Below are 12,334 nucleotides of genomic sequence, written 5' to 3' on the forward strand. Positions count from 1 at the left end.
AGGTGGGCCCTAAAAATAAGTGCTGAACAATTGCAAAAAAAAAAAACCCACCATGAAATACTTAGTTGCAAATCTAATAAAACATGCATAAGACTTGTATGTTGAAAACTACAAAACACTGATGAAAGAAACAAAAAAGATCTAAATAAATGGAGAAACATATCATATTTATGGAAGATTCAACATAATAGAGATGTCAATTTCCCTCAAACTGATATACAGGTTTAACGCAATTCTTATTAAATTTAGATAAGATTATTCTAAAATTTATAAGGAATGACAAAAGAACTATTAATAGAATAGCTAAAACAATTTTGAAAAAGAATAAACTATGAAGAGTCCAGTTTATCAATTATAATTTATGAGCCTATTATAAGATTTAGAATATATCTTATAAGATTTATTATGAAAGCTACAGTAATCAAAGAGTCTGTGGTAATGGTGGAGGGATACTTACATTGATTAATGAAAAAGAATAGAGAACCCAGAAATAGATCCTCACAAATATGCCCAACTGAATTTTGACAAAGGTGCAAAAGCAACGTAATGGAGGAAAAATAGCCCTTTCAACAAATGGCACTGGAGCAACTAGACATCTATAAGCAAAAAAGAGAATCTTCACCCAAACTCACATACAAAAATTAACTATAAGTGGATTATGATCTTAAACATAAAATGTAGAGGTGGCTCATGCCTATAATCCCAGCACTCTGCGAGCCTGAGGCAGGAGGATAGCTCGAGCCCTGGAGTTTGAGGTTACAGTGAGCTATGATCACACTGCTGCACTCTACCCAGGGTGACAGAGCAAGATTTTGTCTCAAATAAAAAAAAAAAAGAGCATAAACTGGATTTCGTAAAAATTAAAAACATTTGCTCCATGAAAGGCCCTGTTAAGGGGATAAAAAGAAAAGCTACAGATAGGGAAAAAGTATTTGCAGACCACATATTTAATAAAGGACTATCACGTACAATATACAAAGAACTCTCAAACTCAACAGTAAAAAAAACAAAAAATTCCAATTAGGAAATGGCAAAAGATATGAAGAGACATTTTACCAAAGAGGATACACAGATAACAAATAAGCACATGAAATAATGTTCAACATCATTAACCACTTGAGAAACGCAAATTAAAAGCACAAGGAGATACCACTACACACTTATCAGAATGGCAAAAATAAAAAATAATGACACACAGGACAGATAGAAACTCAACACACTACATATATAGGTTGCAGAACTGAGAATCAGAGACTATCAATACCACTGAGCATCTCTTATCTGACATAAAGGACATGAAGGGGGAAAAAGTAGGGACAAAGGCTTCAATTCTCAGGTATCAGGAGCTTGGGCAGGCACTCTTCCATGACAAAGAAAACACATATTAGCAACAAGGATGGGGTTGGGGTCAAGGTGCTTTTACTTGAAAAGGTTTCAAAAATCAGAAGGATTTATTTTTTGTCTATTCTGGCACCCTGTCACTTAAGAACTTACCAGATTGATGACTCAGCAATTCTACTTATAGAGAAATAAAAACATATGTCCACACAAAAGCTTGTACACAAATGTTTGCAGCATTACTTACAGTAGTACAGTAGCCAAAACACAGAAACAACCCAAATGTCTATCAACTGACAAATGGATAAATAAAAGGTGGTATACACATACAAGGGAATATTATTTGGCAATAAAAAGAAATGAAGTACTAATTCATGCTACAGAATGGATGAACCTTAAAAGTATCATATTAAGTAAAAGCAGCCAGTCACAAAAGGTCACAAATTTTATGATTACATTTATACAAAATGTCCAGAGTAGACAAATCTACAGAGGCAGTAGATTAATGGTTGCCTACAGTAGGAGCGTATGGGGAAAAAGTGATTGCTAAAATGTATGGGGTTTCTTTACGGGGTGATGAAAATCCTCTAAAATTGACTGTGATAATGGTTGTACAACTATGTCAACTTTAAAAACCATTAAACTGTATATTTTAAATGAATGAATTGCATGACATGTAAATTAAATCTCAATAAAGGTGTTACTAAAAAAAAAGAAAGCAAAGAAAGAATGGAGGGAGTGAGGAAGAGGGAGGGAGACAAAGGAAAAAAAAAACCCACCAGGCTGGAAAATTTTGTAGTAAGGACTATAGGCCACATTTAATCCACCAAGCTTCACTGTGATTTCGTAACGCCCAGCCTTGCGCACAGTGAAGGCCACCTTTACCACGTTGGAATTGGGCTCCTGAAGGACTTCCTGAGTCACTGGAATCTCCACTGCTAGCTCAACATGAGAGATGTGAACTCTTAGTCCCACAGGGCGATGTGCAGGGAAAGGCTGTCCGTTCTTATAGAATAACTGCAGTGGGGAGAAGAGGAGTACCCATTAGTGAGTGAAGGGAAAAAATCATCTCCTATGTAATTAGAGAGTGTGGGGAGGGAGGTGTTAGCTGGCAGGGGTCACACTGGTAAATCCCAGCACCTATCCACTCCCTATAGTCCTGCTCAAAGAAACACAGAAACCAACGCCCCCAACACCCAAAGAAACCATTCAATGATGAACAAATTCATAATCTGTGCAGAGGACAGGGGTAGAATTACCACTGAATCAAGAAAATGTCCATCTCAGCCTGACATTTCTGAACTACCACTGCTGCCTCCTCGGTCTTATCAGCCCTTTATGTTACATTACCGGTGCTAACCCAAATTTAAAGGTAAGTCAGCCAGTAGCACTGGCACCAAGTGAACTAAAGCACCAGGCAAGGGGAGGAGGGGTTCAGGCTCTCAAGCTGTAATGCTACAGTGGGAAGTCACTGCAGCGCTCAGCAAACGTTTTCTGTTTAGTGCAGAATAATAAATACGTTTGGTTTCATGGGCCATACACAACTCAACTGTCATAACTATTCAAGTGTGAAAGCAGCCACAGTTAATACATGATGAGTAGCTGTGGCTATGTTACAATAAAAATGTATTTGCAAAAACAGAAGGTGGGCCTGATTTGCCAACCCCTGATCTGTAACACCTACTCTTTTTAGTAATATTTTTCTTATTTTGAAAAGGTACCCTTAAGCTTTTTAACTTCTTCAAAGGTAAGCACCTATTAAACCAAAATGATAGGGAAATTTGTAACTCTTCAGACAGTAACAATTCCCAAGTTCCTGGGAAGAGCTGAAAAACAGGCAAAATGTTAACGTTCCAGACCAGCACTACCAACAGACTGAACTGAGCTCTGGAAAGCAAGTGACTCAGAAACCCCAATGGGTACGGAGACAGAAACATTCCCTTACATGCACTCGGAAGGCCATGCTGTGGCCCACCTCATAGGGGTCCTTCCAATCCCAGGAGACTTTGCAAGACCGGGGGTCCAGGTAATTTCCCCGCACGTAGTCATAAATAGTCCGGTCCCCTCGGCGCTCACGGTCCTCATTCTGGAGGAAGCTGACTACACGTGCGGCAAGCTCAAAGAGGAACTTAATTGTGAAGAAGAATGCAACCACAGATACTGTGATTCCACCTATGTAAAAGAGAAAACACACAAACCACCTGCCAGTTACACATCACAGTACCTCACTATGGAATAGGATAGCCATCTCTCAAAAATTACAGGAAGTCAGTATGAGATTGCAAGACTGCCAAAGAAACACTATACTGGGGCACCAACCCTGTGGATGAAGAGAGGAACTTCTACCTCAGGGGTCAGCTACTGCAGCCCTCAGGCCAAATCCCACCCACTTCCTGTTTCAGTAAATAAAGTACTAAGGAATAAGGCCACACCCATTTGTTTACAAACTGTCTGGGGCACCACATTGGCAGAGTTGAATAGCTGTATGGCCATCAAAAGCAAAAATAGTTACTCTCTGGCCTTTTACAGGAAAAGTTTGCTAACTCTTGCTCTACATGAACTACATATAATGCTCCCCTGCCCCCTCCTTCCTACATGTGGGGGGCCCCCACAGAAGCAGTAAAAAGAATGTGCATTTGGTTCCCTCCATTTCCTTCTCAAAAGAATGCACACCTGGGAGCCTTCCCCTGCCCTGTCTACTTGGCAGAAGCCCTCCCCAGTCCCCATCAGAGTTAGGGGTTCCCTCTTCTGGGTTCCTTCAAACTCCTGTACATTCATCTATTATAACTTTTCTCTTCCTTGACCAGTTCCCCCTTCAAGTTATGAATTCCTACTCCTTGAAGGCAGATTTTTGCCTTATTCAACTTTAGACTCCACAGTAAAAAGTGTCTGGCACTGACTATAATTGCTCAGTAAATATTTCCCAAATGAATGAATCCCACTGCCAACTCTATGAATATACATTCTGGCATGACTGGAAGTATTTCTAGCTGTATTACTAAGGGGAATGGGGATGAACAAGGAGGCAAAAGGGACCTAAGCAACCCTAATGAAAAGATAATAAAGAAAGCCCTTTCTATAACATACCAATAACGTAAAACATCAGGTCCCTTCAATGCCGACAGACAGCCGAGGATCACAGCTGCAGCTGGAAAAGAAAACTTGTTTAGTTTTTTCCTAGAACTCTTCCTTACAGCCATCTCAGAGTGAAACAAAGTAGAGCATAAGGCTTGAGCCAACCAACTCTCTCTAGTCTATGTAGCCCGCTATTCCTGTGTCCTCTCTCTCTAGCTTGACAGGTGCCCTATGACATGTTTCAGAGAAACAACCAGAGACTGCATCATTCCCCCTCAAGACTTCCAATCTACCAACCACCCTAGGGATACCACAAACAGCCACTTGCTTGCTATATTGCTAGTTACAAAATACAATAACACAGCTTTCATCTTCTTAGATCCATGGTTCCCAAGACAGTTTCCCTCCCCCATGCAAAGTGGTGCTAATTAACACAAGCAAAGAAGATAATTGAGTCACTTTCCCCTTATATTTGCCTTCTGGAAGTAATTCAGCTAAGTAGAAATAGCTATATAAAATGTAGATTTTTTTTTTTAAAGCAAGTATCATTATCATCATGTTGGTATTATGTAATTAAAATGAACTCTTGGTCAACCCAATAATAAGCAGTGGGTACGTAAGGGAAGTCATTTATGCTGTTACCAATCAGTCAAACTAATGGGCCCTCTGGAAGATGAGCTCAGCAGAAAGGCCAAGGAGAGGAACAAAAGGAGACTGTACTCATCCTCAGTGATGCCTGTCAAGGTCAGAGTTTGAGGGGAAACTGAATTTCACTGTCATTAAACTTGTTTCCAGAATAAGACTTCAATCTTCATTTGGTCATTTGAACCACTAAAGGTGCTACCAAGGAAAAATGCAAAGTATACTGATGTTCATATCTTATCTCTGAGTTTGACCTTAGTATAGGCTCTCCATTCTACAATGCTCTGAATTCACTCTTTCAAGTCAATATATATACATAAGGTTATCAATGTTATCTCGGCCCAGCATCTTTTTATCAGTACGAGAATATTACTTAAAGGCAAGTCAACTAAAAATTTCTAGGCTCAGATCTGCAAGGGAACAAAACTTCTTTTTTTCAGAGTGCGCTTTTATATCTGATAGTGCTCGAAAAATTTAAGAGAAAGAGAGAAAGAAAACAGCCCATTAGTTCTTTTGATGACAATATACCCAATGGATCCCACAGAAAGTAGGTAATTTGAGGAATGACTGTCTGAAGTTCCATAGAAATCCTTACTTAGACTGGTGTCTAAAGTCCTACTAGAAAAGAAATCCACCCAAGGAACATTAGAACTGCCAATACAGATAGATTATAAATAATATACAGACCCAAAATTTAAGATCACAACTACTGAGCCTCCTTCCCAAACAAGTATCTTGTATCCTGGACCTCTATGCTGAAAAGCTGCTATCATCTCTCAAAAAGCAACTGTCTGCACCTTATAGGATGTACTAGATTAACAGTCCCCAACCTTTTTGGCACCAGGGACTGGTTTCATGGAAGACAATTTTTCCACGGACCAAAGATGGGGCTGTCATGGGTCGGGGGAGGGTGGCACAGAGCTCAGGCGGTGATGTGTGGCCCACTTCCTAACAGGCCACAGACAGGTACTGGGCCACAGCCCAGGGGTTGGGGACCACTGATCCTAGCAGACTTGGTTAGACCAAAATGGTAGTTTAACTTCCTCAGCTAGATGCCATCCAATCTGATCCTAGATGTGAAACTTCTGGTCCTCAGGGAAGTTACAGCACTCAGCAGAAAATGAAACATATGTGACTGATGTTACAGACTTGTGGTCCCACGTCTCTTGCTCCTTGGAGGAAGAAGAACAGTGACAAATTTATGGCTTGAGTCACCAGAGTTGGAAAAATTTCTATCTACTATCTCTGACAACTACAACCACCTTTTCTGTGAGATCCAGCTGACATGCAGTAAGTCACAATCCTGGAGAGCAGTCCCAGGGCTGCAACTAACTATGTGACCTATCTAGGCTTCAGAATTCTCATTGCTGTAAAAAGAATTGAGATTTAGTAATTTCTATAGCACCATCTCCTTTAAGTATGATATGACTTCAATGTAACTACCCATAGCCATCAAGACTGTAAAACCAAATAGTGTTAACAAATAGTATAATATAGAGGATGAGGGCACATATTCTAGCGTTAGATTACCTGGGTTCGAATCCATGCTCTGCCACTCACAATGTGACCTTGGACAAGTCATTTAATCTTTCTATAGGGTGCCAGTTTCCTTATCTGTCAAATGTAGACAACACCTATATGTACCTCATAGGAGGGTATGCTATGAGGATTAAGTGAGTAATGCCTGCTATACAGTGAGTTCTCAAAGTTTTAATGACAGTAACAACTAGCAGCAGTAGTACCAATATCACCACTCCTTTGCTTCGGAGCTGACAGGAAACTCAGGGAACCTCTCTACTGGCCCACACTTTCTTCAATGAAAAATGCATCAGAATTAAAAAAAGGCATGGCTTCTATGACTGTTCCTAAAATCTCAGCCTGCATGGGAGCTCTCTATACTATTCTAATTTTATGCTTGAAAATTTTTATAATAAAGAGTTAAAAACTCATCCTAAAATAATTCAGCCAACAAATACTAAGTGCTTACTTAATGTGCCAGGTACTAGGGGAACTGAGTAGCCACGTCCCAATTCTCATGAAGCTGAGAGTAATGAGCTTTACGTTGTTGAGTCCTTGGTCATTATTCCTCATTCTCAAACAAATCACCCTCTGCCCTGTCCTAATGCTACCCCCTCCCCCACCCCCACCTCCATCCCCCACTGTTCTCTTTGGCCCTGCCTTCCACAATACCTCATTGTTGATCCATTGATCTAGCCAAATCAGATCCTTTACATTTTTACATACAAGTTCTGAAATTTCCCATCTCCATGCCTTCAAAAGTCATCTTCCCTGCCTAGAATATACTCTTCCCCCTCAGTCTCCATACATGGAACATCTCCTGATCGTAAGGTCTAGGGAAGACCATATCCTTCCTCCCTGAAATCTTCCCTGATCCTCAATTTAGAAATTCCTTCCCTCCTCTGAATTTCCATACAACTTTGTTTTTATTTATCTTATAGCATTTATATTTCTTTAGTCTCTTGTTTGTTTTCCTTTTCATTTCAGAAGTGATAAATAACATGAAGCAATGACTAGTCTTAAAAATTATCCAAAGCATCCAACATAGTTGCAATAAATATGACTAAAATATCTGCTGAATAGATGAGGTCAAATGTCTTTCTTTGTCTGGAATGCCTCATGAATTTTCCAGGTGGGATCTTCCCCTTAGATAGAGTAAAAGACTTCTCTAGCAGTATATTCTCTTGATTCAGGGGTTATAAGCTCTTTAGACCTAAAAATTGCCAATTTAATTCAGTTCAACAAGTATGTACCAAATACCCACCACTCGGGTCATGAGTTTTCATGCATGGTATTTTTCTACAACAGTTTCTACAGCACCCTCTGCTTTTTGCTGTTCCCACTTCTCCTGTATAACATTATTTTGGAAATTTTCCTGAGTCTAATTCAAGAACAAACAAGTATGTTAAGGTTCCACTATACTATTTCATAAAATTGTTACATGAGTATTTTGTTTTCCAGTTCATCTCTTTAGTGTTCTTGCCCTTATCATAGCATTGTGATACGCTAAGCTAGTAGAATAACAGTAGCAGTAAACTTATAACTCTCTACCCTCTTATTGAGCCACTTTTCACAAGCCAAACACTGACCTAAGTGCTTTACATATGTTAGCCTAAGTAACTGTCACCACAACAACTTAGTGAGATAGGTATTATTATTCTTATTTTACAGTTTAAAAAAAGCTGGGCTTAGAAAAGTTAACTTGCTAACATCTCACTGAAGGTTAAGTGACACAGCTGAGATTCAAGCCCATGTTTAACTTTGAAGCCCAATGTTCTTAACCTCATACAACAATGGATCATAAAAAAGAATGAAATCACAGGAATAGAGAAGTACTTGGGAAGAGAAAAGATTTAAGAAAACAGGTAAAAGTATGAAAAACATTACCCAATCTTACTGTAAGGAATCTAAAGCTAAAATTAGAAAGATAAACTCTTGTGGCTCTTTTTTTAATTTTTGAAATAAAAATAAAGCATGACCAAGGAAAGTGGAATGCAGGACCAATCATCTAGTGCAAAAATATCACTTGCTTACTGAAGCATCCTGGTCTGGTTGCTCAATACTGTAGCACTTTGGCTCATGTTACCTACAAAAAGGGGGGAAATACTTGAAAATACCTATCTCAAGGAACTGTTAGAAAGCGGATTGACATACATATTCTAAAACTCTTTGGTTTTTTTGGAATATTAAGATTTATAATTACAGGCCGGGCACGGTGGCTCACACCTGTAATCCTAGCACTTGGGAGGCCGAGGCAGGTGGATTGTTTTTTTGAGTTCAGGGGTTCGAGACCAGCCTGAGCAAGATCGAGACCCCCGTCTCTACTAAAAATAGAAAGAAATTATCTGGACAGCTAAAAATATATATAGAAAAAATTGGCCGGGCATGGTGGTGCATGCCTGTAGTCCCAGCTACTCGGGAGGCTGAGACAGAAGGATTGCTTGAGCCCAGGAGTTTGAGGTTGCTGTGAGCTAGGCTGATGCCCCGGCACTCCAGCCCGGGCAACAGAGCGAGACTCTGTCTCCAAAAAAAAAAAAAAAGATCTATAATTACAATAGCAAATAAATTTTAGCCCCAACACTGAAGATCAGTAGTGAAAAAGTCATTTCCTGAAGAGGGAGAATTGGTTTCTTCATAATTAAAATTGCTCTACTGGAGGCGAGAAGTCAATTCTCACTGCAATTGCATACTTCAACAGCTACAGCTTACTGAAAAGGCTTAAAAGCTGGTAACTGGATCCACGTTCTGCATCCCAATAACTGAGTATTAAAACAATCTATTTCCTTACCTTTAAACGAGGGCCCATGTTCTGAGAACCAAGTGGAGCACTTGTATTCACCAAAGCAGATAACTTTTGGTCCCTTTCACCTTGTCTTCCAACTTCCACATGAAAGAAGAAAGCCACAAGGTCACCGGAAAGGGTCTGTCCATCAGATCTTCAGTGAGGATGTGTCAGAGTAAGCAGAGGGTCAGTGTTTCCAGAAGGAACTGGATGAATTCCAGGGCAGAGAAATACAGCCGAAGAATATATCATTCCCAGACTTTTCTCTAGTGCAGGGCACCATCAACTGCCCGAGGATACATATGTTCTGGTGTCCCAGGATCCTACCCTAAAAAGAAAACAGGGTTAGTGATATAGGTTATATCTGAAAGAGATGCCCCAGAAAACAACAAAGAGGAGGTAGAACAGGCAGTGGAAACTGTGGGCCACTAAAAATAACCAAGGGCTGGTAAACTCTGACCAAGCATTCCCAATTAAAACTCCACAGTTTCTTTAAGGTCACTCTCCAACTCCACAAGAAAAGTCAACTGGCAACTTCACTGTCTGTAACTATGTCACTAGGGCACAGATTTAAAGAGTGAGCTTTACCACAACCATATGCCCAGTTTCAGTTTAGTGGGGCTTAAGCACAGGGTCCGGGAACAACCATGAAGAGAAATGAGACGAAAGCACCAGCAGAGGCAGATTATAGAGGGCCTTATATATCATGATAAGGAAGCAGGACAATATTCGGTTGGAAAGGAGAAAGCACCAAAGAGCTTTAAAACCCAATCTATCAGCCTACACAGTCTGCTCCCTTTGTGCCCATGTATGCACTTCCAAGACATGGTTAAACAAAGCTGATTTTATATTTAAAACAGTAAAATATGCTGCTACAAGTGGGAAAAACAAATCTGTGAACTTTCAAAATAAAGTCACTAAGTAACATCCAGTGAAGTCAGTTTATAACTCTCAAAAGATATTCGTTAACCAAAAATGTAGCAGAAAGAGGGTTTATGGCAATACATACACAAACAGCCACCACAAAACAAATTAGAGGAGACTACTAACCAGTAAAAGAGACCACCTTACCACATGGCAGGAACTATTCCCAGTGCTTATGTATTAGCTCACAACCCTAAGACATAGACAATTATTCCTATTTTACAGATGAAGAAACTGGGACATAGAAGGGTTAAGGTACTTTTTCAAGATAATACACAATGAGTTGAGTCAAACCCAGACAAATTGGACCCAGAATCCATGCTTTTAGTGACTACTCTTCTATCTCTCTACTATGGAAAACCAAGGTAGAAAATACAAAATGCTAACAAGAACAGAAGAACAGAATGAGTGAAGGCTAGCAAATCAAATGAGTCGGCAAACTTTTAAAATTAAAAATAAATAAGTTTATATATTTATTTTAAAATATAGCAATAGACTTGCCAAGTACATGAGCCCAAACCTGGGTCAACTAGCTATTGGAATCAGCTTAAAAGATCCCCAAATGAGAATAGTTATATAAACTATAAGAGATCCCTGTGAGAGAATGTTACATAAGAATTTTTAAAATGACACTTTTGAGGAATAACAAAATAGGGAAATGTTCACAAATAAAATGTTGAATGAAAAAGCAGGCAAAAAATTGTTTACATAGCACAATCCCAATTTTAGAAATACAACATTATTATATAAAGAAGACTAGAAGGAAAAACATAAAAATATTAATAGTGTTCATCTCTTGGTATATAGAACTATAAATAATTTTTGTCTTCTACCTGTATCTTTTAGCATTTTTCTTTTTGTTTGTTTGTTTGTTTCTTTTTTTTATTTTAAGACTAGGTCTCACTACATTACCCAGGCTGGTCTTGAACTCCTGGCCTCAACTGATCCTCCTACCGCAGCCTCCTGAGTAGCTGGGATTACAGGCTCAACTATCTCACCAGGCCCTTTTAGTGATTTTCAAATTCTTTTTTTTTTGAGACAGAGTCTCACTCTGTTGCCTGGGCGAGAGTGCCGTGGCATTAGCCTAGCTCACAGCAATCTCAAACTCTTGGGCTCAAGTGATCCTTCTGCCTCAGCCTCCCGAGTAGCTGGGACTACAGGCATGCGCTACCATGCCCAGCTAATTTTTTCTATATATATTTTTAGTTGTCCAAATAATTTCTTTCTATTTTTAGTAGAGATGGGGTCTGGCTCTTGCTCAGGCTGGTCTTGAACTCCAGAGCTCAAACCATCTGCCTGCCTCAGCCTCTCAGAGTGCTAGGATTATAGGCGTGAGCCACCGCGCCCAGCCTTCAAATTCTTAATGATGAAAGAACACGTAAGACATTCCTATTTCTGGAGAACATATATCTTTTTAGGGACCTATTTTCCTAAAAAAGGGGAGAGAATAGGCCAAGTTATCGTTTTTTCAAATAAGGAAACAGTATAAAGAAAGTAAGATAAAATGTACTGAACTTTTATTTCTATTCATTATGATCTTAGTGGGTTTCCAATCCTGTGATCAGCTAATTGAGTATTAAATCAAATAACTTCCAGTTCTAACATAATCTTTACTGTCTCCACCATGAACTACCACACTTACCCCATGTTTCAGTGCCTCTAGTGAACTTCAGGACTCAACTCAAGCACTCCCCCTTCTCTGGTCCAGTCCCAAGGACTCTACCCACACCAGGCAGAAACAATCACTTCCTCCTCTGTGATACTCCTATGTTGAAGATATCTCTATTATAACATTTACTAGTCCGTATTAAAATTATCTGCTTATATAGCAGTCTTTCCTAATAGATTCTGGGCTCCCTGGGGACACTGACTGGGTCTTACTCATCTTTGCCTCCCAGTGGCTAGTATGGTGTTCAGCCCTATTATGTCAGAGTCTATACTTTCACAGGATCCCACCTGATTCCTATGCACGTTGAAGTTTGAGAAGCATGGTCTAGATTCTAGAGCAGTCAGCCTAAGAAGGTGCCCAATATTTCGTATGCTTAACAGGCATAC

The 12,334-nt window shown here is 39.5% G+C and overlaps 1 protein-coding gene across 2 annotated transcripts in view; it reads right to left on the reverse strand.

Annotated features, from left to right (window-relative positions):
- AREL1 (apoptosis resistant E3 ubiquitin protein ligase 1) overlaps window positions 1-12,334 on the reverse strand; it is a 39,326-nt gene that overhangs the window by 13,958 nt on the left and 13,034 nt on the right. The window contains exons 2-5 of one of the 2 annotated variants that reach the window (XM_069488960.1): window positions 9,362-9,683; window positions 4,426-4,486; window positions 3,314-3,510; window positions 2,118-2,355 (exon numbers count right to left, since the gene is read on the reverse strand). In XM_069488960.1, coding sequence (XP_069345061.1) covers window positions 2,118-2,355; window positions 3,314-3,510; window positions 4,426-4,441 — 451 coding nt within the window. In that variant the 5' untranslated portion in view covers window positions 4,442-4,486; window positions 9,362-9,683. Of the gene's footprint in view, window positions 1-2,117; window positions 2,356-3,283; window positions 3,511-4,425; window positions 4,487-9,361; window positions 9,684-12,334 lie in introns of both variants that reach the window. The other variant, XM_069488951.1, reaches the window with a different exon arrangement.

Source organism: Eulemur rufifrons, chromosome 2, assembly GCF_041146395.1.
Source record: "Eulemur rufifrons isolate Redbay chromosome 2, OSU_ERuf_1, whole genome shotgun sequence".
NCBI classification, from domain to species: Eukaryota; Metazoa; Chordata; class Mammalia; order Primates; family Lemuridae; genus Eulemur; species Eulemur rufifrons.